The 15,655-nt window shown below is 43.1% G+C and overlaps 2 protein-coding genes across 4 annotated transcripts in view; one reads left to right on the forward strand and one right to left on the reverse strand.

Moving 5' to 3' along the window:
* hm13 (histocompatibility (minor) 13) overlaps positions 1-7,979 on the reverse strand; it is a 41,267-nt gene extending 33,288 nt beyond the window's left edge. The window contains exon 1 of one of the 3 annotated variants that reach the window (XM_061693960.1): positions 7,520-7,973. In XM_061693960.1, coding sequence (XP_061549944.1) covers positions 7,520-7,744 — 225 coding nt within the window. In that variant the 5' untranslated portion in view covers positions 7,745-7,973. Of the gene's footprint in view, positions 1-7,519 lie in introns of all 3 variants that reach the window. The other 2 variants (XM_061693969.1, XM_061693978.1) reach the window with 2 other exon arrangements.
* Positions 7,980-13,195: 5,216 nt separating this feature from the next.
* On the forward strand, positions 13,196-14,959 carry LOC133414171 (uncharacterized protein K02A2.6-like). The gene is made up of 2 exons (XM_061699351.1): positions 13,196-13,232; positions 13,407-14,959. Exons 1-2 carry the CDS (start codon positions 13,196-13,198, stop codon positions 14,957-14,959), a joined length of 1,590 nt encoding a protein of 529 aa, XP_061555335.1.
* The last annotated feature ends 696 nt before the right edge of the window (positions 14,960-15,655 follow it).

Raw genomic sequence — 15,655 nt, forward strand, 5'->3', positions numbered from 1 at the left:
GGTATTTATTTAATACTTTGTACAAAAGCCTTCATTTGCAATGAAAGCTTCAAGACACCTCCTATATGGAGAAACTAGTCGCATGCATTGCTCTGGTGTGATTTTGACCAATTCCTCCACACAACCAGTCTTCAAATCTTGACAGTTGCGTGAGCTTCTTTTGTTGACCTTGAATTTCACTTCTTTCCATAGATTTTCAATTGGATTCAAGTCAGGTGATTGGCTGGGTCATTCAAGCAGCTTTATTTTTTTTCTTTGAAAACAATTGAGTTTCCTTGACAGTATGTTTTGGATCATCTTCCTGCTGAAATGTCCACCCTCGTTTCATTTTCATCATCCTCGTAGAAGGCAGCAGATTTTTGTCAATGTCTCAGTACATCTGCCCATTTATCCATCCTTCAATAAAGTGAAGTTTACCAGTACTATTTACCAAAAAGCAGCCCCACACCATCATGTTCCCACCTCCGAACTTCATTGTCGGTATGGTGTTTTTAGCTTGATGTGCAGTGGCATTTCTCCACCAAACGTGGTGAGCATTATAGCATCCAAAGAGTGCAATTTTGCTCTCATCAGACCAGACCATATTCTCCCAGTATTTAACTGGCTTGTCCAAATGTTCACCAAACTTTTAACAAGCTTTGACATGCTATTTCTTCCCCCCCCCCCCCCCCCTCAGCAATGGGGTCTTGCGTGATGCGCGTGCACACAAACCATGGCGGCGTAGTGCATTACTCACCGTTTTCCTTGTGCCAACAGTACTTGCCAATTCCAGGTCTTTTTGAAGCTCTCCACAGTTGTTCCTTGGCTCTTGGCACAACTCTTCTGATTATTCTTTCCACTCCTCTGTCAGAAATCTTGTGAGGAGCACCTGGTCGAGGCAAATTTATGGTGGTATGATTGGCTTTCCACTTGCGTATTACGGCCACAACCGTGCTCACTGGAACATTAGATTAGATATGCACCATTAGATTAGATATGCACCTGTAACCAATGCCATCGTTATGTTTTGCAATAGTTAGTTTGCGATGGTCTTGAGACAGCTCTCTGCTCTTACTCATCATGAGATGTGTCTTTAACTCACACCTTGGCAATGAGACCTTTTTGTCAGCCATCAATTAGGACTGAACCAGCTGATATTCATTTGCACTGACAAGGAGCTGGATTGCTGTTTGATTATTGATAGATTTCAGGTGTTGTGTTGGCTTTCCATTCCATTTTGCACCTCCCTTTCTTCATGTGCTCAATACTTTTTCTCTGTGTCATTTCACATTTTTACACACAACTTAATTTCTGAACTTATTTGTTTTACTTTCTTTGTATGTATGGATTACTTGGGTTGTTCCCAACATCTGGTGAAACTTTGTCAATAGCAACTTTGGCAATATATATATACAAAGTATCTTACAACCCCAATTCCAATTAAGTTGGGACGTTGTGTTAAATAAAAACAGAATACAATGATTTGGAAATCATGTTCAACCTATATTTAATTTAATACACTACAAAGACAAGATATTTAATGTTCAAACTGATAAACATTATTGTTTTTAGCAAATAATCATTAACTTAGAATTTTATGGCTGCAACACGTTCCAAAAAAGCTGCGAAAGTGTCATGTTTACCACTGTGTTACATCACCTTTCTTTTAACAACATTCAATAAACGTTTGGGAACTGAGGACACTAATTGTTGAAGCTTTGTCGGAGGAATTCTTTCCCATTCTTGCTTGATGTGCAGGTTCAGATGTTCGACAGTCCAGGGTCTCTGTTGTCGTATTTTACGCTTCATAATGCATCACACATTTTCAAATGGGCGACAGGTCTAGACTGCAGGCAGGCCAGTCTAGTACCCGCACTCTTTTACCATGAAGCCACGCTGTTGTAACACGTGCAGAATGTGGTTTGGCATTGTCTTGCTGAAATAAGCAGGGGCGGCCAAGAAAAAAATTTTGCTTGGATGGCAGCATATGTTTCTCCAAAACCTGTATGTACCTTTCAGCATTAATGGTGCCTTCACAGATGTGTAAGTTACAATTTGAAATGTGGACTTTTCGGACCACAGAACATGTTTCCACTTTGCATCACTCCATCTTAGAGGAGCTCGGGCCCAGAAAAGCCGGCACCGTTTCTGGGTGTTGTTGATAAATGGCTTTTGCTTTGCATAGTAGAGTTTCAAGTTGCACTTGCGGATGAAGCGCCGAACTGTATTTACTGACATTGGTTTTCTGAAGTGTTCCTGAGCCCATGTGGTGATATCCTTTACACATTGATGTCAGTTTTTGATGCAGTGCCGCCTGAGGGATCGAAGGTCATGGGCATTCAATGTTGGTTTTCGGCCTTGCCGCTTACATGCAGTGATTTCTCCAGATTCTCTGAACCTTTTGTTGATATTATGGACCGTAGATGATGAAATCCCTAAATTCCTTGCAATTGTACGTTGAGGAACATTGTCCTTAAACTGTTCGACTATTTTCTCACACACTTGTTCACAGAGAGGTGAACCTCACCCCAGCTTTGCTTGTGAATGACTGAGCAATTCAGGGAAGCTCCTTTTATACCCAATCATGGCACCCACCTGTTCCCAATTACCCTGTTCACCTGTGGGATATTCCAAACAAGTGTTTGATGAGCATTCCTCAACTTTCTCAGTCTTTTTTGCCACCTGCCCCAGCTTTTTTGGAACGTATTACAGCCATAAAAGTCTACGTTCATGATTATTTGCTAAAAACAATAAAGTTAATCAGTTTGAACATTAAATATCTTTGTAGTGTATTCAATTAAATATAGGTTGAACATGACTTGCAAATCATTGTACTCTGTTTTTATTTGTTTAACACACAACGTCCCAACTTCATTGTAGAATGAGAAGCACAGGATGTGAGCGAATGTGTATTTCACAAACAGCTAATGAAGACTGAGAAATTGCTTTGCAACGTTTTTGGAGATATTTTAAAACAATACAATACTGGGTAAAAGTTCAAGGCCACCATTAGATTCGTACTGTTTTTTCAGTCTGTTTTTTAATCCAGTACACAAACACAGGAAGTATGTTTAGAGCCCACAAAAGAAAAAAATATCTACACATTATTAGAGTGGATACAAAACTATGACAAAAAGTCAAAGTGTTATCACAAAGTCAGCCAGGCCCATCATATTAAATTAACAAAAAATTGCAGAAACATTTCCCTTTGAGGAGTTAATGTAATCAAAATCAAATAGCCGCAATCACCAGCTACTTGGTGGGTGGAAGTTTCATTGAATGCCATCTGTTTTTAACTAATTCGGTGCCAATGCCATGCAAAGATGTAATTCAGAATTGAGCTATTCCCTGCCAATGCCGCCTAAAGATGTCAACAGCGGTTTTTAACGGGGCTGGGTGGGGGAGGGTCTTGTGCAGTTCATGTGTGATCGTCAAGCCTCTGGATAACTGCAAAGAGAAATCACACCCTGTAGAGGGAAACAATGCCTTGAGGTGAACGTCTCTCCCTCAGAGGAAGGAGGAGGAGGCGGGGACGAGGAGACAATGAGAAGATGCAAGAATAATAGCGGAAAAGAGAAGACAAAATGAAAAAAAAAAATCTAAAAAAAGCTTTCGGTACTAGAAATGTATTGCGCCAAGGCAAGAAAAATATTCCTGCGACCGACAGGAATGATGCCTTAGATCAGGGGTATCAACGTCATTTTCGTCACGGGCCACATCGTATTTATGACTTCCGTCGGAGGGCCGTTATGACTGTGAACCCGTATGTGAACCCGTATGTGAACCCGTCGGAGGGCCGTTATGACTGTGAACACGTATGAAGGAATTATCACCTCATATAATTAGATATACACAACAAATTGTGTATATCTCTAAAATATATATCTCTAAAAACATGTTTTTAACTATCCATCCATTAACTATCCATCCATCCATTTTCTGAGCCGCTTATCCTCACTAGGGTCGCGGGCGTGCTGGAGCCTATCCCAGCTGTCATCGGGCAGGAGGCGAGGTACACCCTGAACTGGTTGCCAGCCAATCGCAGGGCACATACAAACAAACAACCATTCACACTCACATTCACACCTACAGGCAATTTAGAGTTGTCAATTAACTACTCCATTTCTTTTCAAAGCGGGATTGGAAACAAAAATGCTTGCAATATCTCAACATCATTACATTGGAACACTATTAGCAGTTTTGATTTGCTTTTGCAGGGCAAATAAAATGAGATGGTGGCCCGGATCTGGCGGTGGAATGAAGGATGACGCTCCGAGCCAAAACCTTTGCGGCAAAGCTATCGCCGAAAATGCCGGGCCATATCACAAGAGGCTCTCGGCAGCTTGCCAGCTGATCGTCTGCCGACCAGGATTTGAGTAAATGGAATCCGGAATCGTCAGATGAGTGAACTCCCTCTGGATTGCCTGGAAGCAGCCAAGCTTCATCCTGAGATCCTCTGGATGATAATGGACATGAAGGTAACTTGTTTACAGCTAGCGTTAGCTACATTTAGCGATCAAATACTCTCCTTCAATCCTTGTTACGTCAACATAATTTAGTCCCACCAGTTCACATTACAATGTAACATCTGGCGCCAGTACTGATCTCAATTTTCCATTTCCAGCTCATCGATCTTACAGTAATGGAACACACGCGAGTCGAACATCTTTTAGGATTTTGATGAAGTCTTTTTTTTTTACCCTTGCAAAACACGTCATCAATAAAAAGTAATTGTATGTTGTTGTTTTTTTAAACTTACATGTTATGCATCCAGAAGACGTTTTGACTCCCATTCCAATACGCATTGCAAACAAAAAAGGTTATTGAAAGCTTTTTTTCCCTCCACATCCCACTATACCAATTTCAACAAAGTATTTTTATAGTAATAGTTATATTTCTAAACGGCACAGGTTGTGCTTCGAGCAGAAGTAGGGACTGGTTTCAAGGACAATGACAACCACACAAGATCCAATTCACTGTCACCAAAGAACAAAATCCAGATTTTATACGCAAGGCAATATAAACCTGGACTATTGAGCAAATGGTAGAGGAACATGAGGAGGAAGAAAGCGCAGCTGTGGGAGCCCCATTCGTCCATGCATTTTTGTCCAATGTAAATTCTGAATTTACCACCTGCCAACATCCCCCGGACTCACGGCTGTGGTGTCCTTGAGGAAGACACTAATACCCGGAAATACTCCCCGGGCGCTTCAGCTGCCCCCTTCTCCAGTGTGTTCCACTAACATGTGTATGTGTTCACTGTGATGGGTTAAATGCAGAGAACAAATTTCATGTACATGCATGCATGTTCATGACAATACAAGGTGATTCTAATTCTGTACATAGTTATACTTGTAAATAAATTATTTTTCTGCCAAAGGTATTTCGCAGAGTTGTTTTATATTCAGATGTTTTGAGATTTTCACAAAAGACAAAAAATATTGGTGTCAAAGTCATTGTTCTGCTTGATGTCTGCTTTCACAAAAAGGGCTGTTTTCTCAGCTGTTTTCCTTCAGAAACAGATTTGGCTGAAACTAGCCTATATTTGATTCTGATTACAAAAGAACGGTATAAGCTAGAGACAACCTTTTTTCTGATGTAAGAAGAGAGTGACTGTTCTTTTGGTGGGTTTGGCGTTTACATAGTCATAGTAACCAATATTCTGTGGAGGTTGAAAAATGAGTGAAATTGCTCGAAAATGTCTGGCAGTCTGGGGGTTCCCTGCTCAGGAAACGGCTGCCAGTGAATGAGTTAAGGGTGGCAAATCGGTCCATCACTCTCTTATGACTCAGATGCTGAAGGGTGTCTTTTTCAATTGACAATAGTGCAAGACTGAATTCTTCCCCTTCAAGACATTCATTCATTCATGTTCCGTACCGCTTATCCTCACTAGGGTCACAGACATGCTGCAGCCTATTCCAGCTGACTTCAGGCAAGAAGCGGGGTACACCCTGAACTGTTCGCCAGCCAATCGCAGGGCACTTAGAAACAAACAACAATTCCCACTCACATTCACATCTACGGACAATTCAGAGTCTTCAATCAACCTACCATGCATGTTTTTGGGATGTGGGAGGAAACTGGAGTATCCGGAGAAAACCCAGGTAGGCATAGGGAGAACATGCAAACTCCACACAGGCGAGGCCGGATTGGAACCCGGGTCCTCAGAACTGTAAGGCAGATGTGCTAATCAATTTCCACCGTCTCACCCCTTCAAGACACATCCATCCATCCATCCATCCAATTTCTGAGCCACCTATCCTCACAAAGGTCGCGGGAGTGCTGGAGCCTATCCCAGCTATCATCGGGCAGGAGGCGGGATACACCCGGCCCGTCAAGACACACTGAAACACAATTAACAACTGATCAATATAGAAGAATGACATGATTTAGGCTCCCAAAACTAAGTATTTGCTCGGAGATACTTTTGAAATCGCAGAGATTATAATTTGGATGCATATGTGAGTAAAATGATGGGAGGAAAATATTACTCAATTATGTTGAAATGAAATAAATTAATATTAATGCAGTCTTGAAAATACCTGGGACAGGTTAATTTTGCTTATATTTATCTCTTGGCTCTCTCCGCTTTCTAATCCTTACTCTCCAAAATACAATTTCAAGAAGTCATACACCTTGACAGAAATGTTTCATATTTTATGTCCATATTGAGATCCATATGATTCCTGGACTGCATCACAAAGGACTTTATTCTGTGAGATCCTGTAGACTCACATTTCAAGTAGATGTCGCACCTTGTTACTCTCTCTAGTCATCTGTCCTGATTCCTACAGTTCAATATGGGTGGAGGAGTCCATCCATCCATCCATTTTCTGAGCCGCTTCTCCTCACTAGGGTCGCGGGGGGGTGGAGGAGTCATTATTAATTATTATTTCCTCTGTTCCTGTGTTTTTAAACAACAAATCCTTTAGGGAGCTTCAGCCCCCCTATAATAGGCCTAACGATGCCAGCCAACTGCTGCACACCTGCTAAATTTACTGGAGTTTACATCGCATATAATAATATATAATCTATAATCTCACGGTACTTCGTCAACGAAAACAAGACAAACAATTTAAACGTCAAAATGATGACTTAATCTGAATTTCATTTTAGTCAAAAGACATTGACTGAAACTAAATCAAACTTTTTTTTGTTTGTTTGGTCAAAATTAATACTGACAAAGGGTATGAGACTGTCCCTTTAAACTGCCCTCATTAGGTACACGTCACTCTCGCTCCCAGTGAGCACCCCAACGAACGAATAAATCGGACGTGTAACAACAATAATACAAATTAGAGGACATGTCCGACGGCCTATGTTCACCTCACTTTCGTAGGATATAAACAAACAATAAAATGACCTCAACAGCCGTCCAACCACAACTTGTGCCTGCTTGAAGAAAGTCAGATCAACAAACGAAATTCAACAACACCGAACATAATAACACATACGTTATGTTTCAAAGCACAATTGGTGACGTGGGCTTACGAGCGAAGTCGACGGTGCGCTCAGCTAGCCCCAGCTAACGCAGTCTTACCTTCGACTTGGAGCAGGCCACGGAGCGCAAGGCTCCGAAGAATATGGGCACCAGTGCCATGAGCACCAGGCTGCCGTACGCCAGTGCCGTGCCCTCCGGCGTGGCCACGAATTTGGCGGTCGCGTTGAGCGCGTTCGTCCCGTTGGATTCGGTGGCGTTCAGTGCGTCCAGGATCGCAGCGGCTGGCTCCGGGGCCGAGCTCAGGGCTTTTTCCACCTCAGACATGTCTCGCCGAGGATGGCGGCTGTTTAGGCAGGGGCGTCGAGTGTGCAGAAAGCGAGGCGACTGACGTAGGAAGAAGCCGGAATCGCATGCGTGTCATTCGTGTACGAGACGCCAGCCGGTAGCCTCGCGGTAACCAGCTAAGGCCACGTTTCTTAAAGCAAAGCTGCACTATGCAGGCAGACCTCTGACTCTGATGCTTTCCGAGAACAAAAAACAACAATGTCACATAGCCCTAAAATGAATCCCAACCCCCCCTAAACTTTGAGAGATAAAAAAACAAGTTTTTTTTTTAGACTGGCTGTTTTTTCAAACAACTTAGAAAAGCGGAAGACCACATTACTTAGTTTTAACGTAATATTTTAATATCAAAAGTACAACTCAACTTTATAGAGCACATTAACAACAATTAAACTTACAGCCGCGTAAAAAAAAAAAAGATGGATTTTTTTTTTACTACCGTAATGATGGTAACTTTGCTAGCCGCTGTCTAGCCTTGAGGTTAATGTGAGGAAAATCAATGCTGTTTCAGCTAACGCAAGCTAATTTCAACTATTGAAACAGTCTCAGTTTTATTTCCACATGTCTTTCCCAGTTAGAAGATTGGAAAATTGAGCAAACGGAAAAAAACGAACAAAGACAATCATGAGTTGGTCTACTAGTCTTTCGGTTTTAAGTCTAGTTTATCCTCCAATATAGCAAACAAACAAATGCCGATCACACTTCTGCGAAATTAAGGTTCGGACGCTTTTGTTTGGCTATTAAGCAAGTGTCTTTGAAGTATGAGAAATACAGGTATATTGTGGATCCACAAAAAAATAAGTACTTAAGAAGAAAAAACAGCTGAAAAATGGAAGGGGAATTCAATCGAGAATTGGAATGGTTCGACTTGCGTGTCATTCCAGACCATGGTCAAAAAATACTATTAAGTGAGCAAGTAAAAATTGCATGTAATGTATGTGTGGGAGGATTGTCTGAGAAAGATAGACAGGGAAAGAAAGAACAACTGCATAAATGGATGAATGAATGCTGTGAGGATGGCTGGTTTCCTGCATTATCAACTGCTGCTTGTTTAGTTTCACTCATGAAGGAAGTCGAGAGTGTGTTCAAAAAGAAAAAAAACAGTTAGAGAAGGAAATAGAGAAGACGAGTAAATTGTCCACTAAAGGCAGGAAGGTAAGAGAAAATCACAAAAAGAGAGAAAAAGTAATGGAAAAAGCCAGAATGCTGGCAATGGGATGTGCATTAAAACAGTCAAGAAAAGAAATAAAATACAGTGGGGTGGGTGTGACTCAGCCGTTGTCCCCCCCGCCGCCGTATTGTGGCAAATTGGAAATAAATGATACAAAAGGGCCAGTGCACCCATTCACTGAGTCACCATATGCAGATGCGAGACAGATGCTGCAAAACATACAAGCCCCTATTTTATGTGTAAATAGAGGAACTCTAGATGTGGATTGTAATGGTAGTACTGACTCGGTGGGATCGAAACAACGTGAACCCCTGATTCAGCACGCAGCAGAAAATTTGGCCGCAAGCGTAACAGCCTCAGTTAAAATGCTCGAGGAAAGACTGGAAAAAAGTGTCAAACATGCGCGGAGAACCATATAAAAAGTTAAACCAAATAGGAGCGTTTACGGTGGACTTAAATAGACACCCTGAAGTGCCACAAAAGGTAAGAGTGCAGCTATTAGCGCGTGCCTCCCGTTTTGAGAAAACTGTCAACGCTGAAATAACAGAACTACAACGTGCTAACGCGGAACGAGATAAAATATTCAGACAAAGGGAACAGGAGATAGCAGCAGAAGAAGCTCAGAAGGGACTTCCCCATGCGGTAGCAAACACTTATCACATCGCACATTTGCAAAATCAGGTGGCTGACTTAAGGTGCCAAGTGCAGATTTTGTCAGGAGCACACCCGGCCGGACTCCCTGTTACAACAGACACAAGAAAATAGAAGTGCGCCCCCTTTTGCTGAATCCACTCCACTGCGACCAATGACACGCTCTCAAACTGTTGTCCAAGCTCCAATGCTGGCCAAGGTTGATCCGGCTACTGGAGCCGTGTTTTATAAACCTCTTTCTCCTTCTGATCTAAGTGTTTTGATGCAGAAACCTCCGCCAATGCAGAATGGAGGAGAGAACTGGCTGAGATCGGTACAAAGGGCTGTCACAGGACAAATTTTAACAGCAGGAGACATGCGCGCATTGTTGACACATGCGTGTCCCCTCTCCCAACTAGAAACACTGATGAAGAATTCTGGTCTGATAAGTATAATGGACAATGAGGCACTCACAAGAGAGTATTACTTAACATTGTTCACTGCACTAAACGAGTTGTTTCCCATTCCTGATCTAGTCATCTCCGACTTAGTATTTGCTCCTAGAACAGATGAGGAAGCAGCGGCATATATTGACCGCGCTCTTGTCGAATATTCTTCAAAAACAGGCCATTTGCCAACTGACTCTGCTCTGTATTCTCAAGTATTTAGAGCAGCAGTGCTGAAGGGCGTTCCCAAGTCTGTGATGCAAGCCATGGAGGCGAATCCGGACCTTCCCGGAGCAGATCATGCTCGCTGGTTGTCACATCTGAAACACCACCTGAGGAGACATGCAAAAGAAAAAGAGTCAAAGCATGAGAAACACAGAACCACCGAATCACAATTAGCTGTAATGCAACTACAAAGTCTCAAAAAACAAGAAGAAAATATTAAAATCACACCTGTGGCTTCCGTTGGGGCTTCGCTACCTAATGTTGTTTCTGAGTGCATGATGTATCAAACGGGGCCATTCATGGGTCGAGGTGCTCCGTTTGCTGGCAGAAATCAATGCTTCAACTGTGCTCGTAACGGACACTGGGCAAGAGACTGCCGAGCGCGTCCCCTGGAGGGCAGAGGCAGAGGAGTAAGTGGCCCGCCTAGAGGATTCAACAGGCGTGGTTTATGGCCAGCAAAGAGGAAGGGGATACGGACAGCAACAGCAGCAGGATATGACTCAACAATATCAGCCGCAGCAGCAGCAGTCTTACCCTCAAGTGTCAAACCAACAGCACCTGCCACCGTCTGGGGGCCAGTATCCGCAATGATGGGGCCCCGAATCCACATGCCACGGTTTGCAGGAACCAATGATTGGACTGACGGTAGGAGGAACTATTTTACCTTTTATTGTCGATACGGGAGCCAGACATTCAACCGTTATAACATTACCACCTGAAAGTTCACTTACTGCAAAAGGCATTTCACTTGTTGGATTCCTGGGTGAAGAAACCATCATGCACATGACTACACCCGTACATATTCAGTGTTTTACACAAACTCTTTTACACTCGTTTGTGTATGCACCCAATTGCCCTGTCAACCTGTTGGGAAGGGATCTTCTCATCAAAACACCTCCAACAATTCTGTGCAGCCCGGATGGACTGATATTACAGTTTCCTGATGGACACACCTACTGTTGTTCCGGTGACGACACATCAAAAATCTACATGCAGGACTCAGAGCGACAACTACCAAGCATGACGTGTACCACCGCCGACATCTACTGGGCGAAAATGGACACTGACTCACCCGGATGGACGGAAGCAGAGCCCTTTTGGACTCAATGGTCGCCATGGGTTCGTCACCTCAGACCCTATGATATGGTTTCTGATTGTATGCATTGCACTCTGTACTATGACAGGACGGGAGATGAGGTTTAAAGCGAGGCTTTCCAAAATGTAGAAGGCAACATCTGGGAACTACAAATGGGTGACCTGTTCGTGGGAAAACCAGGTGTGGCTTTTTAAATTTCACTAACACCTGAACAACAAAAATGGTATATGATGACTCATCCATCAGATCCCACTGTGCCACCATGTCATCCTCATGTGTCCCTGATGGTATCACCACAGCATACTGCAAAGGATTTGGGTCCGTTCGTCCTAGGCTGCACACAGGCTATTGATTGGCAACCAACTTTTCACGACACATTGCTATATTCTCGGTCTCTCGATGCATACTGGATACAGTCATGATCGTATACACCAACATCAACCCTGGAGCACTGCTTGTTGGACAGGCATCATGGATGAGAAACAACTGACAGTGAATTCGCCAATCCTATGGTACAGTCTTTGCCTCTACATCTGTGGTCTACAGAGCCAACAGACGTGGGATTGTGTCTAGTACAGCCGGTGAAATTCAAAATGAAGCCTGATCCTATTTGGATACCACAGTATCCAATGAAGGAAGCAGGTCGAATTGGCATTACAGAAACCATTGAAGGCTTGCTAAAAGCAGGAGTATTATGCAAAATACGTGAGTCAGAGTATAATACACCCATTCTACCAGTTGAAAAGAAAAATACTGGAAAATTCTGAATGGTACATGACCTTAGGGCAATAAATGCAGCGGTCTTGACACCAACACTTCCGGTACCCAATCCGCACTCAGCCCTGTCTCAGCTCTCTCCGTCTCACACCCATTTTACTTGCATTGATCTGGCTAATGCATTTTTCTGCATTCCTCTTGACCCATCTATGAAGCACTACTTTGCATTTACTTGGAATAATGAATACTATTCTTACACCAGACTTCCACAAGGCTTTGTTCTGTCACCAGGACTGTTCAATGATCATCTCAGACAACTTTTATCACCACTTCAACTTCCGGAAGGCGTGCTCTTAATACAAAATGTAGATGACATATTGTTGGTCGCCCCTTCCGAGTCCTTATGTCTTCAAGCCACCCAGCAACTCTTGTCTCATCTAGCGTCAGTAGGACTTAAGTGCTCCAAAAGCAAACTACAAATTGCAAGGCCACAAGTTTCCTTTTTGGGACGCCTTATTTCATGCAAAGGCACAGGGATGTCTCCCTCACACAAAGATGACATCTTACACCATCCGAAACCTGTCAATGTCAAACAAATGCTTGCCTTCTTAGGACTGTGCAACTACTCACGCCATCATGTCCCGGACTTTGCAGAACTTACACATCCTCTTCGCCAAATGGTTAACATTGAAGGCATGAGAAATTTGTCACATATCCTCACTTGGACCACCGAAGCGGAAACCTCTTTTGTAAACCTCAAACACCGCTTGTCCTCAGCTGCCGCATTGGCTATTCCTGACTACAACAGAATGTTTTTCCTGGATGTTTCTGAAAAGACCAGCAGTGTATCTGCTGCTCTTTATCAGAAGGGGGAATCAGGAGAAAGACAAATTTGTCTATATGCCTCTATGCCACTTGAAAAATACGAAAAGCGACATCCAGTATGTGCGGCGTTTGCGTCTGCGTTAGCTCGACTCATTCAAAAAACATCACACATTGTCTTACATCATCCATTGACAGTATGCACCTCTCACAGTACAGTACAGTACGTGACAAGCCATGTTTTCACCATGACAGGAGGAAGACAAAGGAAAATTTAGGTAATACTCACACAGCCACATATCCTTTTTACACACGAGGGCATTAACATGGCTGAAGGGCTTTTTGAAGGACAGCCTCATTGCTGTACCCAACGAATCATAACAGATAACACACTTAGGGAAGATCTATATGACATGCCCTTGCAAAATCCTGACTTGATACTATTCACGGACGGATGCTCTTTTAAAGGAGAACAAGGGCTCCAGTCAGGGTTTGCTGTAACAAAACTAACTGATACATGATTTGTAACCATACAAGCAAAAAAACTCAAAGGGCAACAATCTGCCCAAAGAGCAGAGATAACGGCAGTAACAGCTGCTCTCCAGCTGGCCCAAGACAAAACGACCAACATTTACACTGACTCGGCATATGCTCATGTAGTAGTACATACAGCCATGGCCGAATGGCAAAGAAATGACTTTATGACCGCAACGGGAGTCCCCATAAAACATTATCAAGAAATATTAAAATTGAAAGAAGCATTAATGATGGCCAAAGCAGTGGCAGTCTTAAAATGTAAAGGACACACGAAAAAGGATGATTTTGTTTCAGCAGGAAATGATGCAGCGGATAAAGCGGCGAAAGCAGCGGCTGGTTATCTTCCCACCTTACAACTAGTTGTAAGTGAAACAGAATTAAAAGACAGACAGGAAGTAACAGAAGAGACAGTTAAAATATGGCAGGAACAAGGTAGTCCCGAGGAAAGGAGTATGTGGAAGTCAAAAGGGGGTGAGAGAGATGAGAAAGGTGTTTGGAGAAAAGGAGGAAAATGTATACTACCTCAGAAGCAATTAAAACTGTTGATAAGTGAAGCTCATGGAGCATGCCATGTAGGCGTGGAAGAAACACTGAGACGACTCCACACCTGGTGGCATCCTTTCATGAGAGCAATTGTTAAAAATGAACTACAGGATTGCAGTGTCTGTAGCAGATATAACAGCATGCCTACCACGAAACCACCCCAGGGAACTCACGATCCTGACGTGACGGCACCTGGGCAGGTGGTTCCGATGGATTTTACAGACATGATTGAAAGTGTGTCCGGTTACAGGTATCTACTGGTGATAGTGGATTCCTTCTCCGGTTGGCCTGAAGCCTATCCCTGCAAAACAGAAACGGCAAACGTAGTGGTTAAACATTTGATTAACCATTATATTCCATCTCATGGGTTCCCAAATAAAATAAGGTCTGATAATGGGACCCATTTTAAAAACAAACATTTGCAGGAAGTAGAAAAAGCCCTGGGACTGAAACACACATTTGGTTCAGTATATCACCCACAGTCCCAAGGACAAGTAGAAAGAATGAATCGGAACATTAAGGAAAAATTGGCCAAAGCTTTAGCTACTTCAAATCTCAATTGGCTACAAGCCCTTCCTTTGGCTTTGATGAATGTACGAATGTCATTCAATTCAGCCAAAGGCTGGACTCCATTTGAATGTCATACTAACAGACCGTTTCCGGCTCCAACAGCTGCACTGGAGACAACAGATGTTTCCGGCCCTCCGGAGCTCAAACAACTAACGCTTGCTTTTTTGCAACTAACTGCAAAACAACCCGATGCTCCTTTGGTAATGCATGAAAGTGAATTTGTATGGTTGAAAGTAATCAAAAGAAAGTGGTCTGAACCCAGGTGGACAGGTCCTCATGAAGTGACGGAGAGAACATCGTCTGCTGTCCGCCCACAAGGAAAGGGGGACACGTGGTACCACCTCACCTCTACACGACCAGCAAAGACCCCATCCCGACAGATCATCATTGCCACAAGTACTGACTGCACGTCAACGCCAGACCAGATACCATCCCAGTGACGACATCACTCATCAAAGGTTGAGATCACGGTACACGGGCAGAATAATCCCGGTGACTCAACCTAGGACCGGGTAGTCTAACCCCAGGTCCTGAAGAAGCTGACAGCGCTCTCTAGCAACGATCCTGAAAAAACACCACCCAACAATGGCGCAAGTGGGACAATGTTTCAATTTGTTGTTACATCACAACCCTTTTTATTGTATTAACTTGCAATTTTATTCCTAATAACACAGCTTCTGATGGCAGCCCAACCTTTGCAATTGAAGGGCTCAGAACATTAAACAAAAAGATGAAAGAACATTCAGGGGTAGATACTTCTATTTAGGACAATTGGATGAGTGTTTTTGGACGTTATAAGGCTCTGGTATCTTCTGTTTTTATTTCTATTGCTGTGTTTGCTGCTTTTCTCACAATATGTGGATGTTGTTGCATTCCTTGCTTGCGCTCTCTTAGCCAGCGACTCATTACAGCAGCTATTGAAAAGAGAGATGTTAATAACCCCGTCCAGATGATGCCACTCTTGTCTTCAGGGGATACCCCTGAGATGCTCGATGACCTCGCGGGCATATTTTTGTAATCCTGGTGTCAGACTCTTTCGAGTCCGAAAGGGGGTGTCATGAACGGAACAGAGGATAGGACCCAAAAATGCACGATTGCCAAACAAATGGACAGTTTCCAAAAAGAGAGGTTTAATA

The sequence above is a fragment of the Phycodurus eques genome, chromosome 1 (genome assembly GCF_024500275.1).
Source record: "Phycodurus eques isolate BA_2022a chromosome 1, UOR_Pequ_1.1, whole genome shotgun sequence".
Classification (NCBI taxonomy): Eukaryota; Metazoa; Chordata; class Actinopteri; order Syngnathiformes; family Syngnathidae; genus Phycodurus; species Phycodurus eques.

Excerpts from the sequence above, each read along its gene's own strand:
- LOC133414171 (XM_061699351.1), top strand. The coding sequence starts at position 13,196 with ATGGCTGAAGGGCTTTTTGAAGGACAGCCTCATTGCT. Across the intron at positions 13,233-13,406 it reads TGAAGGACAGCCTCATTGCT|CAAAAAAACTCAAAGGGCAA; the intron begins GTACCCAACGAA and ends TAACCATACAAG.